This window comes from Pistacia vera, unplaced genomic scaffold, assembly GCF_008641045.1.
Source record: "Pistacia vera cultivar Batoury unplaced genomic scaffold, PisVer_v2 Contig906, whole genome shotgun sequence".
In the NCBI taxonomy this organism is placed as follows: domain Eukaryota; kingdom Viridiplantae; phylum Streptophyta; class Magnoliopsida; order Sapindales; family Anacardiaceae; genus Pistacia; species Pistacia vera.
In genome coordinates, this window is record NW_022196786.1 from 439,200 (window position 1) to 463,389 (window position 24,190).

General features: G+C 34.6%; 3 protein-coding genes across 3 annotated transcripts; all 3 read left to right on the top strand.

The window, feature by feature from the left end:
- The first annotated feature begins 4,747 nt into the window (after positions 1–4,747).
- On the top strand, positions 4,748–8,256 carry LOC116119775 (sugar transporter ERD6-like 5). Its single transcript, XM_031405710.1, has 18 exons — positions 4,748–5,133; positions 5,278–5,340; positions 5,440–5,529; positions 5,625–5,684; positions 5,780–5,845; positions 5,940–6,005; positions 6,092–6,167; positions 6,257–6,321; positions 6,404–6,496; positions 6,606–6,686; positions 6,771–6,855; positions 6,948–6,991; positions 7,082–7,144; positions 7,230–7,289; positions 7,403–7,456; positions 7,560–7,619; positions 7,710–7,824; positions 7,930–8,256. Exons 1-18 carry the CDS (start codon positions 4,960–4,962, stop codon positions 7,956–7,958), a joined length of 1,344 nt encoding a protein of 447 aa, XP_031261570.1. The 5' UTR covers positions 4,748–4,959; the 3' UTR covers positions 7,959–8,256.
- A 6,874-nt stretch (positions 8,257–15,130) lies between these two features.
- LOC116119772 (sugar transporter ERD6-like 5) lies at positions 15,131–19,492 on the top strand. Its single transcript, XM_031405702.1, has 18 exons — positions 15,131–15,480; positions 16,397–16,459; positions 16,770–16,859; positions 16,947–17,006; positions 17,190–17,255; positions 17,339–17,404; positions 17,481–17,556; positions 17,647–17,711; positions 17,815–17,907; positions 18,014–18,094; positions 18,183–18,267; positions 18,378–18,421; positions 18,493–18,555; positions 18,635–18,694; positions 18,777–18,830; positions 19,010–19,069; positions 19,154–19,271; positions 19,368–19,492. The coding sequence occupies exons 1-18, from the start codon at positions 15,280–15,282 to the stop codon at positions 19,490–19,492; spliced, it is 1,470 nt and encodes a 489-aa protein (XP_031261562.1). The 5' UTR covers positions 15,131–15,279.
- Positions 19,493–20,290: 798 nt separating this feature from the next.
- On the top strand, positions 20,291–23,939 carry LOC116119779 (sugar transporter ERD6-like 5). Its single transcript, XM_031405713.1, is given in 18 exon segments — positions 20,291–20,520; positions 20,826–20,888; positions 20,984–21,073; positions 21,185–21,244; positions 21,381–21,446; positions 21,527–21,592; positions 21,669–21,744; positions 21,824–21,888; positions 22,029–22,121; positions 22,232–22,312; positions 22,411–22,495; positions 22,585–22,628; positions 22,707–22,769; positions 22,850–22,909; positions 22,994–23,047; positions 23,137–23,196; positions 23,289–23,403; positions 23,503–23,939. Coding segments are annotated over 18 exon segments (1,464 nt in total). The 5' UTR covers positions 20,291–20,325; the 3' UTR covers positions 23,631–23,939.
- Positions 23,940–24,190: the final 251 nt, after the last annotated feature.

Sequence of the window (24,190 nt, forward strand, 5' to 3'; positions counted from 1 at the left end):
AGATTAAAGAGGGAATTTTAGCTACTGACCCTCTTAGGTACAAAGCTGGCTAGTAGCTAGGGTTCACCCACACGCGAAGGAATAGACTTCAATGAAGTCTTTTCTCCTGTGTCAGTAAGAAAACCATTAGGTTAATGCTCTCCATTATTGGCCATCTATACCTGAGACAGAACAGATGGATGTTACCACTGCTTTTCTACATGGTAACTAGAAGAGGAGATTACATGCCAACCTCTAGGTTTTATTGATCCTAAGAAACCTGACCGTGTGTGCATCTACACAAATCACTGTATGGACTCGAACAGTCCCCAAGACAGTTGGAATAAGAGGTTTGACAATTTCATTGTAACTTAGGATACACTAGGAGTATGATTACAATTGTTTCTATTTAATTTGAATCATAATCTGCCTGTATATCTTTTACTGTATGTGGATGATATGTTACTTGTGTGGTCTCAGTCTAAATTCATGAGTTAAAGGGTCAGCTAGATCGAATTTGACATGAAGGATCTAGGAAATGCAAAAAAGAATCCTAGAATCATATTAGGACAAGGGTAAACAGTGATTAATCATTAGGCAAATCATACTTGGAAAAACTAATTCTAAATTTGGTATGGCTGATTCAAACCAGTGTCCATGCCTCTTACAAACCATGTGTGTGTAACAAGAAGCAATGCCCTACAACTATCTGGATAATCAAAATGGAATATGTCCCCTATGCAAATGTTGTTGGATCTTTGATGTATGGAAGATCGTACCAGACCAGACTTGTCCTATTCCATTTCCTTACTGAGCAGATTATGGCAAATCAGGCAAGTGAGCACTGGATTGCCTTAAAATGGTGTTAGGTACATTAATGGTACCCTGAATGTTGGTTTAAATTTCTGTAAAAGGCATAATACACTGACTTGGTGGTTTTGTAGACTCTGATTTTGCAGGTGACAAAGACACAAGAAATCCACCACTTCATTTACTTAACCCTTGGAGAAATTGCATTAGCTGGAAGTCACAGCTTTAGCCATTGTTTGCTCTCTCAACAACTGAGCAAAGTAATATTGCTATGCTGAGGTTTAAGGAGCTATGTGGCTACAAGGTTGTTAGCCAGCAAAATTGACTGATGGCAAGGTTACTATATTATCATATAGTCAAAGTGCAATTCATCTCAGTAGAATCCATATACCATAGCGGGACCAAGCAAATGGATTCGCGCTTCCATTTCGTCAGGGACTTAGTAACACGGAATGATCTTGTAGAAAGTATCCACTGAGGATAATCCAGCTGACATGAACCAAGGTTGTCTCACCTGCAAAGTTCAAGCACTGCTTGAACCTGCTGCATGTAAGATAACCTGTGAAGACCAGAACAATGAAGAACTGTTTGGGTTTGCTGCACTGTGAATGTTTAGCATTCAAGGTGGAGTGTTGTGAGTGAACTGCTGAAACGGCGTCGTACTAAGTTTTAATGGAACAGTGTCGTTTTGAGAAGCACTCCAGATGATCCTGACTGCTGATTCAGAGGAAAAACCAACGGTTGAGATCACAAGCCTCTAGTCAACACTATAAAAGATTAGGGTTTCTTATTAACAGGGTATCAAACAAAAAAGTCAGAGTCGTGTTTCGTTTTTCTTTTGTGCGATTAGGTTCTTTCTTTTGGTCTGATTTCAGTTGCAATCGTACGGTTTCTTTGGTGGTTTGGTTAATCAGTCAAGGGAAGAGCTTCTGTGTTCTTGTTATAGGGATTTCCAAGTTAGAGGATTCCTAGAGCAGATTACGGGTTGAATCAGAGTTGTTTGATCTGGGTTCTTAGGTGTAATCTTGTAATCGTGACGTAAGTGGTTGTTCTATAATCATGTGCAGCGAACTCCCTTTCCAGAGTTCAACGTGGATGTAGCTTGCTCAAAGGGCAAGTGAACCACGGTAAAGATCCGGTGTTGATTGTTTTGTGTTTCTGTTTTCTGGTTGTTGTGGTTGATTCTTGGTTTGATTGCATAACATCCTCTTTAATTATAATGACAAAACATTCTTACAACTGCAAATCCAAAACCTCAAGGTTTTAAATATTCTTTTCACCAAAATCTCTCTTCTTCACTTGGAAGTTGGAAGAGCCATTTGTGGGATTTGAAGTGTAGTATGCTTAATCATCCATGAAATATGAGAATTAGTGTGGTTATGATTAGGAAAACTAACTGGTATGGAACAGATGTTTGTATGGTAACCCAAATAATGTGATTGATTTTGGTCACAAAACAGAGAAATGGTCCCTATACTCACAAATATCAAAGCAGTAGACAGCAAAGTAATCTATTAAGAGTGTTGTCTCCTTCTTCGCAGTGAGAAAATAATTGAACAATACTGTTCAAAATGTACATATGGAACGGTATTCTGTTAGTCTCTTACAAAATCCTGCTGGATTGTCACACATTTCAATATCCATTTCTTTCTTTCAAAAATGCACAATATGGTGAGACAAAGCTTGGAGGAAGTACTATTACCAAGGTCTTCAATTATTGAAAAAATGGTTGAATTGGTGATGGCAGTGAATTAGCTGATAATCAAAGTGATCTTCTGCAACTTCTTACTGTTCGTCAGCCTTTTATTCATATTCGGTTTCTTCGTTTTGGCTGCTATGTAAGTAATGACTTTGTTTTACTCTATAAGCCATTGATGTAATTTGAGTTTGAATGACTGGTAGTGGTAATTTCTGCTTGCTTTGCAGGCAGGATATTTGTCGCCTATTGAATCTGAAATCTGGAGGATCTTGGCCACTCAGTTGCAGCAGTAAGCATTAAGTTATGATTTCAACTCCCTCTTATGTTACAAGCACATCACCAACACAATTAAGCAAATTTAGGTGAATTAAATGTTCCCGAATGTAAAATGTATTCTCTCTCTGTGCAGTATTCTGTTTTGGTTCGTTATTGACAATTGGAGGACTGGTAAGTTCATTAGTACATGGGAAAATAACTGATCTCGCTGTAGGAGGAAGTAAGTTCTTTTTTTTTATTTTATTTTCTGTGTAACCAGCATGGTCTAACATAAACTTTCTAACTTTTTTAACAATTCTCAAAAATTTGGTTATCTTGTGAAGCAGGCGCTCCGGTTAGCAGATTTTTCTCATCATTGGGTTTCACTCTTGAATTCGCCAAGGTTTTCTTGTTATACAATTTTCATTTCTCACAATTCATACAACAGTAAAACAAGATTTAGAATCTGAAGAAGGATGTTGCATGATTGATTTTGTAAAGAAACAATCATGATAATATAAATGGTAGTTTACTTTCATCTTGGGAGCCAACAGACGAAAAGATTCTCAGAAATATTAGCTTGAATCAACATGCTTTTTTGATAACTCACTTTCTCTGTTGATGGGATTAAGGATGCTGGTTTCTGGATCTTAGAGAACATCTTGATAATTGGTATGTAATTTACTGAATATTCCATTATAGTTTATTTATTTAAAGGCATATTGATGCATCTGACAGTATTACACCTGTTTACTGAATATACCTTTTAAACAGGCACCTGCATATGTTGCAGAAATTACACCTAAGAATATTTGAGAAGCATCAACACAGCTAATCAGGTAACATCTTAGCAGTTTAGACTGCATTAGATTGTGTTATTGAGTCCAGCAACTCATTTATCACTTACAAATATTTTTTAAGTTTACAGTTGATGCTCACATGCGGTATATCACTAATGTTCTTTCTGGAACTGTGTGTTCCACCGCCTTGCCTCTTTTCGGTAATTTTTTATTGCTCTTAAAGTATTAATTGATTTAGGTACTTACAGAATTTAATTATAAGATAGATTCTTAAAAATTTCAGCTATTGTTCCATGCTTGGTGTAAGTAGTTAGCGTATTCTTCTCATTCCCGAATCCCCAGATGGCTGGCTAATCCTGCTACAAATTCTAATTTGTCTGACGAATTGAATAATAGATTCATTGAAGCTATATCATAGACTAAGGGCGAAGACTTGAAGAAATAAACACAACCCTCTTCACAAACCATATGTCATTAGGAAACAAGTAATAATTAATTTAGGGATTAGATATGAAAACCTTAATTAGCTTCTCTTTCTGATTCATTATTACTTGGAATAAGAGTGCCAAACCGAAATATTAATGTTCAGAGTCAGAAGAGTAAACGACTTTTCCCACCCAAGGTTTGTCTTAATAACCCTTTTCCACCCAAAAAATTTTAAAATACCACTTTCCCTCCAAGGTTTTATTCGTTAATGCACCAAAATACATCACTTTCTTACTAGCTTTCGATGAGTTACCAGAAGCTAAGGTAAGAGGGTTTGTAGAATGAGGTTAGTGGATCTAATGGTGGTGACCAATGAATGCATATCAAGGTATCATCGGAAATCAGAAATTAGCTAAGAACAAGAAACACTAGTTTTGCAGTGATGATAATCCGAGAATCAGGTGTGGAGTGAGAGGAGTTCTATAAAAAATACCAGAAATTCGTGGTGACGGAGAGAATTTTTGCAATAGAATAGGCTTTGGGTAGTAACAGAATATTAACTTTAGGTCGGAAAATGTCATTAAGGCAAACCTGTATGGAAAAGTTGTTTACTCTTTCAAGGAATTAGATAAGTAGTTGGGCATGTGATAGTTTGGAAACTAGGGTTGGTGAGACTTGCAGATGGAACCTTTTTTTTTTTTTTTTTTTTTTTTAAATGGATTGGGACAATTATTTATATTTAATAGATTAATTACGACTCTGGGAGACCCACCCCAATGCGTAAATTGTTTGATATGAATCAAAGTCAAGAATTTAACATAAACAAATGATTTAAACGTAAACTAGTTATGGGTCGATTCAATGCTTTATAAACCTACGAATTGTATGAAACTTAGGAATGTGAATGGGGTAAGTAGTAGGATTCAATTTCCAATACAAATGCCACCTCTTTTATGATTACCTAAATCCGCTCCATTACCTGTTCTTAAAATGAGGAGATCACAAAGCTTGGAGGAAGGACTGTTACCAGGTTCTTCAATTCTTGAATCAAATCATACTGGTGATGGCAGTGACATTACTGAACAAAGTGATTCTTCTGCTACTCCCATTGTTGTGTTCAGCACCTTCATTTCTATATGCGGTTTCTTAGTTTTGGGCTGTTGTGTAAGTAGTTTCCTTTGGTTTATGGTTCCTGTTGAATTGCATTTTTGAATTAAGTTTAGACTTAATAGGCATTTTTTATAAGCCATTAATGTAATGAAAATCAAGTTTTAATGACTGGTATGATGTTTTATTGTTCTTTTTTAGGCTGGATATTCGTCGCCTACTGAAACTGAAATCATGGAGGACCTTGGCCTTTCAGTCGCAGAAGCAAGTATTCTCTGCGCAAGAAGTCATTAATTGTATAAAGAAGACCACAAAAATTTAGCAAATTTATGTTTGTTTTGATGTATTTTTGTCTCTCTGCAGTACTCTGTTTTTGGTTCGGCATTGACCATTGGAGGACTGGTTGGTTCAATAGTAAACGGGAAAATAACCGATCTCATTGGTAGGAGAAAAGTAAGTTTTTTTTTTTTTTTTTTTTTCTTTTTCCTTCTAACCATAAATTTTCAAACTTTAAAAAACTTCAACTAATTAATGATCTTATGAACCAGGCGTTCTGGTTAGCAGATTTCTTCTTCACCATTGGGTGGCTGGCAATAGCATTCTCCAATGTACAATTCATTCTCAATTTCGAATAAATTAAACTTAGAAATTGGAAGAAGAACTAATTTCATCTAAACTGATCAACTAAATGCTTGTTTTCTAGGCTGCCTGGTCCCTGGATCTTGGAAGATTATCATTGGGAATTGCGATAGGCCTCACTTTTTATGTGGTAATTTTACTAAACGTTGCAAATTATAGCTCAATAGTTCATATGAATGATTGATGGAAGCATGACAGTAATTTGCACTCTTGTTTTAAAACAGGCACCTGTATATGTTGCAGAAATTGCACCTAAGGATATTCGAGGAGCATTAACATTGGTTAATCAGGTTAGATTTTATCATTTTAGAATGTATTAGGTAGTAATGTTATTGGATTCGGATCTAGCCAACTCATTGATCGTTTAAGTTTATAGTTGATGGTGACAAGCGGCATATTACTGATGTACGTTCTTGGAACTGTTGTTTCCTGGCGTACCTTGGCTCTAATCGGTAATTTCTTCTAGCCCTTATAGAAATACTAATTGATTTAGGTACTTACAGAACTTTAATAAGAAGAACACCATTCCTCAAATTTTCAGCTGTTGTTCCATGCTTTGTGCAAGTATTGGGTATATTCTTCATTCCTGAATCCCCTAGATGGTTGGTGAGTCCTATTCTGAATATTTTGTCTGACAAATTGGAGTCATTGAACCATATATCATAGCTCGATCTGTATTTAACTGCAGGCGATGGTTGGTCGAGAGAAAGAAATAGATGCTGCTCTACAGAAACTTAGGGGAAGGACTGCTAATATTTCTCAGGAATCAGCTAACATCAAAGTGAATATTTTATTTCTTAATCTTGAATTTCAACTCAAAGGAAAAAAAAAAATTCATTTAGAAGTATTGGCATATCCCACCTGATATGTTTGTTTCTTTTATTCTGCAGGTTTACACAGAGGCCTTTCAGCAACAATCCGAAGAAGGAATCTTTAACCTGTTCCGGCCCAGATATGCTAATGCACTCATAGTGAGTTTATGAAAAAGAAAACAATTATTTTTGTGGTAAATTTTCTTCTGTGAATTAATTCTCTGAACTCTGCGATTGTTTTAGGTGGGAATTGGGATTATGTCATTGCAGCAATTGGGAGGGATTAATGCCATTTTGTTTTATTGCAGTTCCATATTTGAAGCAGCTAGTAAGTGAACAGCCTTCAGTGTTGCTTAATGTTTTTATTGATAAAGTTTAAACAATTAGTAAAGACTGATATGAATCTTTATTTCATGAAAGATTTTTCAAGTAAAGTGGGGACTATCTCCATGGCTATTATTCAGGTAACTAATTGACTCTTATAAACTGCAAGTGAATTAAGAGATTTTTCCATCTGCAATTTCATATATATACCAATTGAAAATCTTGTGCAGATTCCGGTTGTTCTTGTATCTGTTATCTTAATAGACAAATCCGGAAGAAGACCACTTCTTATGGTTAGAATTCATGCTATAAGAACTTCATTTTAAGTTTCTTGAAGTATAGCAATAAGTGAATACACAAGTTTCAAATGTCATGCAGGTTTCAAGCTCCGGAACATGCTTCAGTTTCTTCCTTCTTGGCTTATCATTCTGTCTGCAGGTTCCTCCCAAAGCAGAAATCTTCATATTTTGTGTCTGTTTATGATTTGAAATGGTAAAATTCACTAATAATCTTTACACTGAAAACTCTTTGATATGTTTGTTCATGATCAGTATCACAACTATTGGAAGGAGATCACTCCAGTTTTGGTTTATATTGGCATAATGGTAATACAATACTGAAACTGAATTTTTTTTTTTTTTTTTTTTTTTTCCTGAAAATTAAATAACAAGGGCTGATTGATGCTGCAATCATCATATATGTATCCAGGCCTATATAATAAGTTTCTCCATAGGCATGACGGGGTTGCCAATGGTAATAATGTCCGAGGTATAAAATTCTATCAGAGTTTGATTCTACATTCAGTTTGGTTCATCAGTGTGATTGAAAATTTGAGAAATGACCAAGCTTCCATTTAAGGTATTTCCCATGAACATCAAGGGCTCAGCTGGAAGCCTTTCAACTTTTGCCAATTCTGTATGCGCTTGGGCTGTTGCATACACTTTCAATTTTATGTTTGAATGGAGCCCAACAGGTATGTATTTTTTAAACCAATCCCCCCCATTTTTTTACATCTCTCGATCACTTTTTCTTTTCTTTTTTTACTATAATTTAAAATATTCTATCCAAACAATTGCAGGAACATTTTTCATATACTCTGGCATTTGAGCTTTCACAATCCTATTTATTGCAAAGCTTGTGCCAGAGACTAATGGGCGAACACTTGAAGAAATACAAGAATCCATGACCATCTTTCACCGAGAAAACACGCATACATCTACAGTCTAGTGCAATAATCATAAAAGAATAATACCAGATGTACAAATTGACCTATCATCTAATGAATGGATGAATGTATACAAAAAGTTAATTCCATAAATATTCAATAAATATAGATGAATGAGTCGTATCACATCTGGAGATTTGAGTTTGGATATTATATATTATAATAGATTACATTTTGATATTGGAGACCCACCTCAATGCCTGTGATGGTGACAGAACTTCTAACCCTGATATATTATTGAAACTGATTATGAAAATTGATATAAGTTAAACCAATCTTTTGAACATAATAAACCAGAGATATCTTCTATTATATCAAAAGAAATACGTCTAGACCCAGAGATTCCAAACAGTAACATCAAAGTCCTAAACATTTTCAAAATAATAATAAGAGTTTATTACATTTTCCCCCCTAAGATTTCACTAAACAAACTTCCCTCTCCTGTATTTCAAAAAACAATTTACTCCCCACCGTCAAGGCTATGTTTAGTTATAAGAAGATAGTTAATATTTAATTAAATAAAGATAGACTGATAAATACTTCTCACAAACTTTTCTTACAAACGCTAATGTGATAACTCGTATTTAAATAAGTAAGATCTATTGTTGGGTAGATAGAACTCATTATGAATTAACCAATTATGAGTTAACACGTCATGTTTATAAGAAAAAATTAGTGAAAATGGTCTTGAGCCTAGTATCACTCTATTTAATTTTACTCATGGTTTTATTTTTTTTATTTTTTTAAGCCAAAGACCCTCTTTTTTCATTCAGTCTTATTCACATCTGAACAATATGGACTTTTATACCATTCTGGGTTAACTTCTTCTGCAATAATTAATTAATTATGCCCTTGACGTGTTAAAGTTATAATTCAATGGATGATTACGTAAATCCAAGTTTGTTTTTAAGTGCAGAAATGTCAATCCGAAAAGACATCAAGAGCTTAAAAATATAGGACATCTACCAGAGAGAATAAGCTGCAAAAATGTCAGTCCGAAAAGACATTCAGAGTTTAAAAATATAGGACTTCGACAAGAGAGAATAAGGTGCAAAAGTGTTGATGGAAAAGACATTCAATTCGGTAAATATTGTCGTATTAATGAAAATAAATTATTATGATGATTATTAAATATGTATTAAATATGTATTTAATTCATTCAAATAAATTATTAGGTGTGTTATATAATTTATTAAATTATTTTTTTATTAATATTAATATAATATTATTTTTGTTATTTTTTGTGTAATTCTTTTAACCCCTACTTTTAAGATATTGTTAAAACATTATAACCACATAAAAGTTTAATTTCCATCCAAATCACCCCCATCCACCCCAAGCTATTGTCGATTGCCTACAACACCACCGGTGGTGGCGACAGTGGTCGAAACGGCATACTAATGGTCGGATCTGATCGGCCATACACCGATATATTTATTTCTGATGGATCCAGTCAAAAATTGCCAAATCTACGGCCAGATCCATCATGGATCACAGTTTAAAAATATAAGACTTCAAAGAGAGAGAATGAATATTAAGTATAAATACATGAGACTAATAGGGGTGGGATAAATAAACTGAAAACCGAACCGAAACCGAACCAAAAATTAGGTTTTTTAACAAACCGATTCGGTTTTCGGTTTGTGAAATTCAAAAAATCGGAAAACCGGTTCGGTTTTTAGTTTGAAAAAAATTTCAAACTAGTTAACCGAAAACTGGTTTTTAAACCGGTTTTACCCTAAATATAAAAGCAAAAAAAATATTATATATAAAATAATAAATATTTGAATTTAGGAGCTTAAATGAAACATTAAAGAATTTTAAGGATTAAATGATACTTTGAAAACCGGTTAACCAGTAACTGAACTGAAAATTCAGTTCGATTTATATTCAGTTTTTAACCAAAATCGGTCCGTTTTTTAGTTTGAATTTTCTCCAAACCAAAAAACTGGTTCGATTTTCAGTTTGGATAAACCGGTTCGATTAACCGGATTATCACTCCCCTAGAGACTGAAGGGCATAAATTAAACTAAACTGTTTCTCTTAAAAGCTCCTGCTCACCTACTTTTTTATTTATATTTTATACCCCAGTTGCAGTTAGTGCTACTTTCCATGTTTGAATTTCCATTTCTTTCTTTTAAGAAAACACGTGGGGAGAGGACATCACAAAATTCTTATACACAAAGAAATTTGGTAAGACTTAAACAATGTCACTCGTATAATCATCTCGAAAGAGCTTCATTGCAAAATTGCAATAGATGAAAATGCATCCCATACCTAAAATTCAACATTATTTAGGTGTAAAAGTTTAGATAGATAGACCTTACAATCTTTTTTTTTTTTTTTTTTTCAGTAGATCATTAAACTATATAACTATGACCTTTTTCTAAATAGTACTATATAATCTTTAAATTAATTTTAAAATATATTTTTTTTTTTAAAGAGCAAACGACATATTCTCACTTGAGGTTTAGCGAAATCCCTAGTTGATACTCTTGGTTGCATTTATTCCAGATTCTCACCTTTAAAGTAATATCGTTTCCTTTATTTTAACAGATTACTAACATTTTACTGTAGTATGACACACATTAGCAAGCTAAAATGCATTGACGCTTTCTTTGGTAGAAGATTGAGTCATTTTATCAAAAAGTGGCTCACTTTAGCAATGTCCAAGTAGGTAGTTTTTGGCTTTTTCCGGCTGTTTCCAAAGTCTAAAATCACTTCCAAGGCCACAGTTGGACTCTCCACAACTCTTTTTCTAAAACCTATACTTTCACTTGCCAACTTCACTTACCGTTTCCAATCACCTTCAATAGTAATTAACGGTGTTAATTTAAGGTAGACATCTAAAATAAATTCAACCAAGGTATCAACTTAGATTTTACAAATCCTCGGCTGCAAATATCACATAAATGATTTAATAAAGCCACCACTCACCAGAGCACGTTTTCAAGAAGCACAACTAGCTACATAAAAAATTATCCACATGCTCCAACCGTAAGTCATACATTATACGTATGAAAACATTGTTGCTGTCCTTAAACACCCCAATAGTTTGGAAATTATCTTTAACATCCTCTACAACTATAAGTATCACTAAACATTGACCTTCACTCAATAGTTTCCAAACTATTGGAGGTGTTTGCTAAACTAGAAAAATCTCAATGAAATAATCTTATTAATTAAAATTAAGTTTAAAATGACTTAAAATTAGATGATATTTTTTTTAATATAGGTCCATCATAATTAGGGGTGCAGTTGAACCGAGTAGCTCGTGAGCTACTCGGATTCGACTCGTGACGGCTCAGCCTGGACTCGTTGGAGAACGAGTAGTTCACGAGTTCGAGCTCAACTTCAAGCTCGTGAAAAATGTTGAGCTTTTCGGGCTCGATTCAAACTGTTCGCGAGCTATTTGAATCACTTGAAACGTCATTCGAGTAGGAGAGCTTGTAAGATCGATCGATAAGGTTTCAGGTCGCGTATTCATTTTTGCCCTAAAATCTGAAATAAAGTCATTCATTCGATCGAAAACAGAGAGAGTCAAGGCCACTAACGTAGGTGGCGCCTGAGAGGAGTTCTGAGGTAAAGCTGAGATCTCACAAGTTCGATGACGGTGGGGTGGACTCCAATGGTGGTGAGTAGTTTCCTCATGACGTAGATCGAGTGAAGATTATACTAGGTGGAGGTGAGGAGTTGGATTTTGGTCTCAGCAGATTTGACTGAGAAGTTAGTGGGAGGGGCGGTGGAAGAAGAAGAAGTAGGTGGGTTCAAAATAACGCCGTTTTCTCAAATCCTTATATATAGCCGAGTCGAGCTTGAGCCGTTGATTTTTTTAAACGAGCTGAGCTCGAGCTCGTGCGCCAGAGCTCGTCGAGCTGGAGCTCAAGCCTGCTCCTAATACATTCGAGCCGAGCTCAAGCCAGCCACTACTCGACTCAGCTCATATGCACCCCTAATCATAATCCGACAAATTATTTGAGATTAAAGTTTGTTTGTGTTGTAATTTGCACTAATAAGAAGTATATAAGATCTGTGGTAGAATCTACGTAGAAGTTTATATAAAACTCATGATTTTGATGTTAGATCAATAGATAAATAAGAAACTATTGTTGGACAGACGGAATCCATTATGAGTTGACCAATTATGAATTGTCACATTGCGTTTATGAGAGAAAATTAGTGAAAATAATTTATGAGTGTAATATTACTATTTAATTTTACTCATGGTTTTTTTTTTTTTTTTTTTAAAAGCCAAAGACCCCATTTTTTTCGTTCAGTCTTATTTTCATCTGAGCAGTATGTGGACTTTTATGCCATTCTGGGTTAATAACTTCTTCCCTTGCAATAATTACGGCCTTTGACGTGTTAAAGTTAAAATTCAATGGATGTTTAAGTAAATCCAATTTTGTTTTTCAGTGCAGAAATGTCAATCCGAAATGACATCCAGAGCTTAAAAATATAGGACTTCTACCAGAGAGAATAAGCTGCAAAAATGGTAGTCCGAAAAGACGTCCAGAGTTTAAAAATATAACCCCTATTTGTTTCACTCTTATCTTACATTAAAAAATAAAAATAAAATATATGTTCTTCACTTATTGAAAATTAATCCAAATTAAATAATATTTTTTCTATTGAAAATAAAAGGAGGGGGTACTTGTTTTGTTTATCCTATTCTATTCAACTCAAAACATTTAGATTATTTTAACCCTTAAATTTGTTAATTTAGCTAAACACCTCTCACAATAAAAGTTTAAAAATTACTAAAGCACTCTAGCTAGCAACCATCGCCGACACCAGAACGATACACGACGCTTCAGATTTAGCTGATCGTGCACCGATCTTATCATTTTCTGTCAAATCCATCATGGATCTGATCGAAAATAGCTAGATTTTGGCCAAATTTCCATTGATGATAGTCAGATTTTGACCGTAGTTGACGGCTTCATTTTTGGGGGTATTTTTGTTAATTTTTAAAGTTTTATTATGAGGGTGTTTAGCTAAATTAACAAATATAGGGGGTTAAAAATAATTTAAATATTTTCAAAAAAATGTACCAAATAACTATTTAACATTTTATCCAACTCTAATATAATTTTTAAATATTATACCAACCACATTGTCATAATCCTATTATATTCGTAATCCAATTCAACTCAACCTAAAATAGTTTTTCAGAATATCATATTTTAAATAATCTATCAAATTGGCCCTAGGACTTCAGTGAGAGAGAATGACTATTTTAGTATAAATACATGAGATTGAGGAACATAACTAAACTGTTTTTCAGAATATCATATTTTTTATTTATACACCAGTTGCAGTTAGTGCTACGTACTTTCCATGTCTGAATTTCCATTTCTTTCTTTTCTTTTAATAAAACACAACATGAGGACAGCACCAAACTTGGTAGATACTTAACTAATGTCACTCGCATAATCGTCTTGAAAGAGCTTCATTGCAATAAATGAGAAAATGCATCCAATACCTAAAATTCAACATTATTTAGGTGTAAAAGTTTAGATAGATAGATCTTACAATCTTTTTCTTTGAGTAGATCATTAAACTATATAACTATCATCTTTTCTTTTTCTAAATAGTACTATATAATCTTTAAATTAATTTTAAAATATATATTTTTTTTTTCAAAAGAGCAAACGACATATTTTCATCCGAAGTTTAGCGAAATCTTAAGTTGATACCCTTAGTAGCATTTATTTCAGATTCTCACCCTTAAAGTAATGCTATTTCCTTTATTTTAATAGATTTATAACTTTTTGCTGTAGCATGAAGCACGTTAACACGCTAAAATGCGTCAACACTTTTTTTGATAGAAGATATGCTCATTTTATCAAAAAGCGGCTCACTTTAGCAATGTCTAAATCTGTAATTTTTAGCTTTTTTTGACAGATTTCAAAGTTCAAAATCACTTCCAAGACCATAGTTAGACTCCATATAACATTCTTTACAAAACTCATACCTTTATTTGTTAACCTTATTCACTATTTCCAACCACTTCTAATAGTTACTAACGGTGCTAGTTTAAGGGTCAAAATCTGGAATAAATACAACCATGATATCAACTTAGAATTTTGCAAAAACGTCGGGTGGGAATATGAATGGCAAATATTGTCCCCACATATAAATGATTTAATAAAGCCACCACTCAACAGAGCACGTTTTCAAGAAGCATAACTAGCTAAATAAAAAATTCTCCACATGCTCCAACCGTAAGTCAAACATTATATGAATGAAAACATTGTTGCATGTTTCTTCAAACACCCCAATAGTTTGGAAACAATCGTTAACACCCTCTACAACTATAAGTATCACTAAACATTGATCTTCACTCAACAACAGTTTCCAAACTATTGGAGGTGTTTGTTAAAACAGAAAAATCTCAATGAAATAATCTTATTAATTAAAATTAAGTTTAAAATAACTTAAAATTAGACGCTATTTTTTTTAATATAGGTCCATCATAATCCAACAAATTATTTTAGATTAAAGTTTGTTGATGTTGCAATTTAGACTAACGAGAGAATTATGTAAGATATGTGGTAGAATCTACATAAAAGTAACCCATGATTTTGATGTTGCATCAATGGATGAATAAGAAACCAAGCAATAGCACAGGAAAGAGATTTTTAAAGTAGCTTGGATGTTTGGTGCAAATCCTACCTCCACTGTTCTTGTATTGTTTTATGTGTTTTCTTTGCGCCCAAGTACAACTTACAAAGTATGAAAGCAAAATCAAATCCCTAATCTGAATAAAAAGTAAACTTATATACTATTACAATGATAAATTTATAAATAAAGTCAACCTAAAAAGAATGACATGTGGTGTAAATCCATGCTTCATGGATTATTGTGACAAAATTTAAGTCAATATTTGTATGGGTGAGGTATGCAATAGTAGAGGAAACCAGTGATAATTCTCAAACTACGAGTAGTGGTGAAATACTCTAAAAGTTAGGGGACTGTAAAGATATTATCCCTAACTAATATAAAAATTAGTCAACTAACAACAATCTTTACAATGAGCTTTTAGAACACCTGTAAGTCCATAACAGCTCTCTATCTCTGTCAGTCTCTCACCAAACTCTCTACCTGACCTATTTGATTCATCTTTCAAAACTTCTACGCATTAACATGTTTCTTAATTGTAACATGCTCCTCTAGCTTTCCTTTTCAAGAAAACAAAACATGGAGAGAGAGAGGTTGGAGGAGGGACTACTCCTACCAAGGTCTTCACTTCCTGAACCAAGGCCTATTCTTCACAGCCTCGGCAATGGCAGTGGCAGTGACTGCGGCAGTGGCATACCACAAGGTGATTCTTCTGCTACAACTGCTGTTATTCTCAGCACCTTGGTCGCTATCTGCGGTTCATTTTGTTCTGGGTGTTGTGTAAGTAATTAATAATATATATATTCTTTATTGTTATTTTAGCTTTCTTTAACAGTAGCTGCGCCAATAATGCGACATTTTCAGGCAAAAACACCAGAATAAATTGGGAAAGTTCTTTCGTCTGATAATGTCTAGTGAAAGATTTTCTTTTGGTTGGTGGTAATGTAATGGTCCCGTTATGATACTGGTGTGTCCTGAAATTACTTGTTTAGTTCTTATTCTTATATAATTAGTTAGGCTGGGAAGAGATATGTTAGTGGGATGACCTTACCTGATAATGATAATTTAGAGCACTTCAGTGGTCATGGCTTCTTGATTTATAGGGAATATGTGATAGTAACAGTAGCATGGAGACAATGGACTCAATACAAAGGCCAAACTTGAAGGGGTTGGGCCTGTCTATTGGAAGCGTTGTGATGCCAGCTGACCCAAAGGTTTAGGCCAGATCCTGCCAAATGCCAATGGCTGTGACACGATAGATGTAATTGTCCCTGTCTACTCTTGTATGGGACTCGGAAATTACAATCATCATATATTGTGTTATCCTTCCAATTCTTTCTAATAGGACAAATCAAGAGTACTACTTGAGTTGAGTCCTACTAAATGAGGTAAGTAGGACAGTACATGGTAATCGTAATCCTCTAAATCCCACTAGAAAAAATGGGTAAAAAATATGACAATAAATAACATTTTCTTACTCAGTTTTGAATATGAAAATTTATATCAAAAAAGCTGACATGCATATACGACTGAAAAGGTGCCAAAAAATTTGACTTCATTAGTACATGTGTTATCATTTTCTAAATATAAAATGTCTAATGAAATTCTATCATACATTTCTGCCTTTTGAAATCTTTTGCTCTCTATGTCTCAATTATTATGATTGCTTCCTTAAAGGCAAATTTTATATATGCAGTCAGGATATTCATCACCTGCTGAGTCTGGAATCATGGAAGACCTTGGCCTCTCAGTGGCAGCAGTAAGTGTTCTTCGCTCTTGACCAAACTCAATTTCATATTAACACATACATCCATATATGTATATGCAGATTTACATTAATTTCACGTGCAGCTGTGTTCTTATGGATATGTAGTGTCAGATTAGTGTCACAATATGACTACACAGATTAAAATATAGGCAAAATGTAAGAGATAAGACCTACCTTGGGTTATAACTTATAAATAACCTGAAATAAGATGAAAGTTCAAGGAAACATTGACATCATTTGATTCATCCTTCCTGTAATTGCATGGTCATAATGTTCCGTCTCCTTTTTTTTAATCATGCAGTTCTCAGTTTTCGGCTCACTACTCACAGTTGGAGGAGTAATAGGTTCATTAATAAATGGGAAGGTAGCAGACCTCATTGGTCGAAGAGGTGTAAGTTATTCTGTTGCTCTCTAAATGCAGAATAAAATCATTTTCAACTTTGAAATAGTAATGGTATTCAATCAACTTTATGGGCAGGCTATGTGGCTTTCGGAATTTTTCTTCATTGTTGGATGGCTTTTGATAGCATTCTCAAAGGTTACTTCTCTTTTCCTTCTCACCTTCCCACAATTATGCTTTATTTGGTTGCTTACATGAGTTATTAGTTAATCAATATAGATTGTAGAGGCAAAACTTTTTTTCTGAGTTGGAGTTAAATGTTAAGCTACTTAGCTACTTGTGTATACTAATATATACCAGCAAATATGTCATATTTGAAAGGACGCTTGGTCACTGGATCTTGGAAGACTGTCGTTGGGGATCGGAATTGGGCTTATCGCTTATGTGGTAGGTGTCCTGAACAAATCCATAGTTGCTTAATTTAAAATATGAAATGTGTATGACAGAATGGTATCACTGCCACAAGACAGGCACCTGTATACATTGCAGAAATAACTCCAAAGAATATCCGGGGAGGATTTACAGCAGCTAATCAGGTATAATTGAACCATTAAAGATTGTATTATTGATTCCATTAATTATTTATGAGCATCTTCATTGTCAAGTCTGCAGTTTATGATAGCTTTTGGCCTTTCACTCATGTATTTCATTGGAACTGTTGTTTCCTGGCGGACCTTGGCTCTGATTGGTAGATTCTTATTGCCCTTCTATTGCTTAAATCAGTTTTAAAGGTATCTCTGAATGAATTTCTTATCTTTTGCTCTGATTTAATTTTCAGGAGCGGTTCCAGGTCTATTGCAAGTTGTTGGTTTATTCTTCATTCCAGAGTCTCCTAGATGGCTGGTGAGTCCAATTCAGGACTTTGTACTTTTTTCTTTTTTTTTTTTAAACATTCTTCACAGAACTTGTTTTAAACAATTCAATTGATGCTTAAGACTGTGTGCAGGCAAAGATTGGCAGAGAGAACGAATTAGAAGCTACACTACAGCGTCTTAGGGGAAAGTATGCTGATGTTTCTCAAGAAGCTGATGACATCAGAGTAAGTTTCCAACTTATCTATGTTCAACTAATGAGAGGAAAATAAAATTTTGAAGTTTTAATACTCCTAGCATAAAAAGAGAAATGAGGATCTTGTTTTTGTGCAGTATTATACCGAAACCTTTGAGAGGGATTCAGAAGCTAGATTCTTTAACCTGTTCCAGCGAAGATATGCTTATTCACTTGTTGTGAGTATTTACATTTGAAGTTGCAAACAAGCCCCTTATGTGTAGTTAATCATCTTTGATCTTTACATGTATAATTTGATTGGTTCAGGTTGGAGTTGGGCTGTTGATATTCCAACAGTTAGGAGGGACGAACGCAATTTGTTATTATGCTAGCTCCATTTTTGAAGATGCTGGTAAACTAGCTTCATTTCCATGTTCTTCTTTTACTTTTTCATATAACCAATGATTTCATTGACCAATAATATTAATGGACATGTTTATATGAGATTTTTGTTTATGACAGACTTTTCAAGTACGTTTGGGACTATATCAATGGCTATCATTCAGGTACTGGGTTCAGAAATTTATGTAAGATTTTGCTATTAGTGATTATGAGACTCATAGGAAGTCTTTTGCAGCTCCCCTCTGTCGCTTTATCTGTACTTCTCATTGATAAATCTGGAAGAAGGCCACTTCTTATGGTATGGCTCAACGCAAGAAGTCTTGTTTTGGAATTGATTAATTCAGAAAATTTTTGGTGAATTCTTTTCATTCTTGCAGGCATCTACTATCGGAATGTGCATAAGTTGTTTCATCATAGGGTTGGCATTCTGCATGCAGGTTTGTCCTGGAACAGAAGTTTTAACCATATGCTACTCCTCTTTAAACACTTCTTTTAACGAATTCACAATCATTTGTGCAGCACCTTAATCATTGGAAAGGGATCACTCCATGGCTGGTGTATATTGGCATAATGGTAATTCCCTGTAACTCAAAACCGTCTTATTGAAACTTGTCATAAACATTTTTTTTCATTTCCTCCCTGAATGCATTACTAGTTTAGAAGGAGAAAGGAATTCTCACAAATTTTTATTCCATTCTATTTACTTGAGAATTTCAAATATATTAAAGTGAGTTATATATGTGTGCAATCAGGGTTTCAGTGTAGGTTACTCAATAGGCATGGCAGGACTACCATGGGTTGTATTGTCCGAGGTATGTGACCATACGAAGCCCTATATGTTTTTCAGCAATATATTAACTGCAGTAGATAAATGAGATGTTGAGCTTTCATTTCAGATATTTCCTATAAACATCAAGGGCACGGCGGGAAGCCTAGCAACTGTACTCAACTGGTCAAGCTCTTGGGTTGTTTCATTCACTTTTAATTTTATGATGGACTATTGGAGCACAGGAGGTATCTGAAACCAACCCTCCCTCTCCAACTCCCTTATTCTCTATCGTCTTGCTCTCTTTTAATGCTTATACAAGCATGCATTGGTTACTCTCACAGGAGCATTTTTCATATTCGCGGGCTTTTGCGCTTCAGCAGTCCTGTTCACAGCATTTCTTGTACCAGAAACTAAGGGGCGAACATTAGAAGAACTACAAGCATCAATTACACATTTTACAGACTGAGAAACCACTTTTGATATTAGAAATTTAGTACCAATAACATGTTTGAGTTGAATAATTATTGTATCATCATTGTATCATCATTGAATCACATGAATGTGTGATGAACTTTTCTTCTAAGAGTTTTTATATGGTTCACTTTTGTAATGCAAACTTAACAAATTGGAAAGCAGTGCCTTTCTTTTTTCCAAAAATGGAATACAGTGTTTTTACTGCGCTATAGTCTACTCTCTACAATTCATATTTTGAAGCTATCATAATTCTATAAGTAATTAATTTATGATATTCAAACATTATACTTGCAAATACTTGAAAACCATCTGCTAAAAAGTATAATATTTTGTCTGTTTGGGTCCTTTTTGATGAAATTTATATGCTCTCATTCATGAGCTTCCAAAGAAAAAAAAATATATCTTATAGTTATCTAAAAAAGGTCAGCATCCTTTGTATTTTATCACAACATCTCATTGACCTCAGCATCCTAGTCGTTCCAAGAAAGGAAACTTCACTAGCCAGTCCAGTAGTGTATCTTTCTACAGTATCTTTAAATATTATCCAGACATTCTGAATTATGGTAGTGACGATGGTGACTCCTAAGAAATTGTCATTTTTTAAGGTATATGAGTTGTATCTATCAGATCACAGATTAACGCACAAGGAAAATACATAAAGACAGGACAAAAGTGGGGCCTATCTACATAAATTTTCCTGCCCTTTTTGTCTTTTACTTTAACTATTTCTCTTGTCTTCTTGTTCTTAATCTCAAATTAATATTATTTCACAAGAACCAATACTATTAGTTCTTAGTTGGTTGTAATCTGTCGGTAGCATAGGAGATGGACAAAGAAAGCATAACTGAAGCAGGGTTATCAACTTCTCTGCTTGAAGAGAAGTCTGAGATCCTTGGAGACAGTGGTGGCAGCCATGGTGGTGATGGTGGCAGTGATGAGAGTGGAAGTTCTTCAGCCACAAGTGTGGTTGTGCTCAGCACCTTTGTTGCCGTCTGCGGTTCTTATGTTTTTGGTTCTGCTGTAAGTTTATACTGTCTTGATTCTTGATCTTATGGCTCAAGTTCTTGTTAAAAAAATGTCAAAAGATCATCTTCATGATTATAACAAGGGTAGCGGAAAAACATGTTGATATGTAACACATTTAGTCTTGTGGTGGATGTCAATGAATGAGTAGGTATACTTTAAGCAACAGACAATCTTTGGCACTTTCATTAGTCAAAAATGAAAATCAGCCTAATTTCAGGGATAAGGTACTCACATAGTTTAGGTAAGTAGTATGATTATTTGCATTTTGGGCTTAACAAATTGTTTATGTTGATTTGCAGGTGGGATATTCATCACCTGCTGAATCTGGAATAACAAATGATCTGGGTCTCTCTGTTGCACAAGTAAGCATGAACTATGAACTTTAGTCTCTTTTTTTATTTCCTTAGAATTGCCCTTTATGATTTTCCTCTGTTTTTACATTCTGATCATCCAACAGTATTCACTTTTCGGGTCAATATTGACGATTGGAGCAATGCTAGGTGCAATAATGAGTGGGAAGATAGCTGATTACATTGGTCGAAGAGGTGTAAGTATTTCCCATCAATCCATGACTATTTCCAGCCATTTTGTAGAATTTCAGTTCTTTTTTTCTATCAAATATCTGATTTCTCTCAAATTTGGATGTCCTGTTAAGTAGACAATGGGCGTCGCTGAGATATTTTGCATCATTGGGTGGCTTGGGATAGGATTCTCAAAGGTACCAATTTTTGGATTCTATCTTACCACCTTCCCAATCTAAGGTTTCATTGTTCTGTTCTTGCCTTTATGATTGCCAATATTTTTATAATTTATTCTAATTTGCATATACTTAAAAGTTCAGTGTTTTTTAAAAGGTTGATTGGTGGCTAGACATTGGAAGACTGTTGGTAGGATATGGGATGGGCCTCATTTCTTATGTGGTAAGTGTTGAGAATGTTCTGGTTCATGTTTTATTACACATTCAGGTGCAAGATAAAAATATTCTGAGTCCTATTGACAGGTTCCAATTTATATTGCTGAAATCACACCTAAAAATCTTCGAGGAGGGTTTACAACAGTCCATCAGGTAAGGTCCAAACATCATTAATTTTCTAAGTCTTTATGAAATAGTCCCTTATGTAACTCTTTTACTGATTATGCAGTTGATGATATGATGTGGTGTGTCAATGACATATCTCATCGGAGCTTTCCTGAACTGGCGGATTTTAGCCTTGATTGGTAATTTTGTCTGCTTTTTGATGTTCAGTTGTATTTGAGGCAGTTCTGTAACAGTGGAGTCTTATTAATTTCATTTCAGGTACTATTCCATGTCTTATTCAACTTCTCGGTCTATTCTTCATCCCAGAATCACCAAGATGGCTGGTGAGTTATGTTGGTCAATCCCATGGCCTAAAGGCTTTGAAATCTGATAGGCTTATTGAACATACAACTAAACTTAGAAGAAATATGTAAATTTCATTTTCTCACGGTGCAATGCTTAAAAGAGATGTGACGATTTGCAGGCAAAGATTGGTAAAGCAAAAGAATGTGAAGCTGCCCTGCAGCGCCTTAGGGGAGCAAATTCTGATATTTCCGATGAGGCAGAAGAGATTAGAGTAAGTTTTAAACATTATTTACATGAGAGAGACTGCCACTCTGATTTCTAATAAATTTTTTTTTTTTTCTTGTACAAACAAGAACTATTAATGGCTTGCATGTTTTACAGGATTACACAGAAACCCTTCAAAGGCTTTCTGAAGGTAGCCTTTTTGAGTTATTCCAATGGAAATATGCTCATTCCCTCATTGTGAGCTTCTTAACTCAACTTAGTGTGGTGTGTTGTTGCTGGATCAATTTTTTCTTATTAGCTATCTATCTTGGTGTACCACTCAAAATTGTAATAAGGTTGGTGTTGGCTTGATGGTACTACAACAATTTGGAGGAGTCAATGGCGTTGCATTTTATGCAAGTGCTATTTTCATATCAGCTGGTATGTCAACACACGTTATAGATGATTCCTACGATTAACTGGTTAAAAGGAAAAGAGAAAGTGAATGCACTCCTCTGATGTTATTACAGGGTTTTCGGGTAGTGTTGGGATGATAGCTATGGTTGTGGTTCAGGTAAATTGACTCTTTACTGAAATTCAATTGTTGTACTCTGCTCATAGGAAATGAGACATTTGAAATTGGCTTCTGTAGGTTCCAATGACATTGCTGGGAGTACTTTTGATGGACAAATCCGGACGAAGACCACTTTTGCTGGTCAGAAGCTCAAGAATGTCTTTCCAAGTTTGTGGTGCAGTCAGTCTAATAGGTCTGCTGAAATCTGCTAATATTTGCAGGTGTCTGCAGCAGGAACATGCTTGGGTTGCTTCCTCACTGCATTATCATTTTTCTTGCAGGTCATAAAGTTAAGAGTACTTATTTATACTTTTGCTCTGTCAATTTATGTATCTTTAATTAAAATATAAATCTTGTCTTTGCAGGATCTCCAACAATGGAAGGATGTAACTCCTTTTTTGGCACTTGTTGGAGTGCTGGTAATGAGCATTCACTTGGAAGCTAAATTCATGGCATTTGACGGCTGACACGATCTCTTTGTTAATGATCTGTTTGATTGTGAAATTAGGTATACACAGGATCTTTCTCACTAGGCATGGGAGGCATACCTTGGGTTATAATGTCCGAGGTAAACTGAAGTCCATTTGAACTTTGCTTCATTCGGTTGATGATATTCTGAATGGAGTTTGATATCACAAGATGAACTTTCTAATGTTTCAGGTATTCCCCATAAACATGAAAGGCTCAGCTGGAAGCCTTGTGACATTGGTTAGCTGGTTAGGTTCTTGGATTATATCCTATGCTTTCAACTTTCTAATGAATTGGAGCTCAGCTGGTAATGCTGAAACATTAGTTTTCCACACTTGACTTATAACATAAGATCAAACTGTCATATTCGATATCATTCACTCATTTTCTTTTCATGATTTACCAGGAACATTCTTCATATTCTCAACCATTTGCGGCTTAACTGTCCTATTTGTGGCAAAGCTAGTACCAGAAACCAAGGGGCGAACTCTGGAAGAAATACAAGCATCAATGAATCCATTTTCAGCAAGATGATAAATTAGGATCTTGCTTTTTGTTGCAAGTGTTAATCTTGTTCCTTGTTAAGAACATTACTGTAATTCTTCGACGATACAATTTACCAAAAAACCTAAAAAAAAAAAAACTCACACAATGAGCTCAACCAAGAAGTTTCCGGGCCAAGTGTTGAGATGATTTGGTGGATACTAGTTGCCACACAAAAACACAGTTATGTGAACCATAGTAAAGCTCTGAAATTTCAACATTCCTAATAAACCTTACCTTCATCAGGAATGTAATATGGTACACAACTAAAATTGTTTGCAGGGCCAAAGTTCTGCAACACCTTCCACCTGCTTTTGTGTTGTTCTTTTTAATCTCATATTTGGGTAATAGATCATGTCGGCATGAAAAACAAAGGTGCTCTGATCTTATTGATGTTCATTTTAAAAACTACCAATCATATTGAACGAGTAAATGACATACATGCTGTGGCCTATAATTGATGGTCCACTATAAATACTAATGAGTTGACTGACGGTTTCACACCTGGGTTTCAGAGTAAAAGTGAGAAAGAATATATGGTATAACCACCA

What these genes read in the sequence shown, in the direction of transcription:
- LOC116119775 (XM_031405710.1), top strand. Translation starts at nt 4,960, where the DNA reads ATGAGGAGATCACAAAGCTTGGAGGAAGGACTGTTACCAGGTTCTTCA. An exon ending in TCTCCATGGCTATTATTCAG is followed by an intron (nt 6,992 to 7,081) that starts GTAACTAATTGA and finishes AATCTTGTGCAG; the next exon opens with ATTCCGGTTGTTCTTGTATC. An exon ending in TGGTTTATATTGGCATAATG is followed by an intron (nt 7,457 to 7,559) that starts GTAATACAATAC and finishes ATATGTATCCAG; the next exon opens with GCCTATATAATAAGTTTCTC.
- LOC116119772 (XM_031405702.1), top strand. Translation starts at nt 15,280, where the DNA reads ATGGAGAGAGAGAGGTTGGAGGAGGGACTACTCCTACCAAGGTCTTCA. An exon ending in ACCTCATTGGTCGAAGAGGT is followed by an intron (nt 16,860 to 16,946) that starts GTAAGTTATTCT and finishes CTTTATGGGCAG; the next exon opens with GCTATGTGGCTTTCGGAATT. An exon ending in CTCCATTTTTGAAGATGCTG is followed by an intron (nt 18,268 to 18,377) that starts GTAAACTAGCTT and finishes TGTTTATGACAG; the next exon opens with ACTTTTCAAGTACGTTTGGG.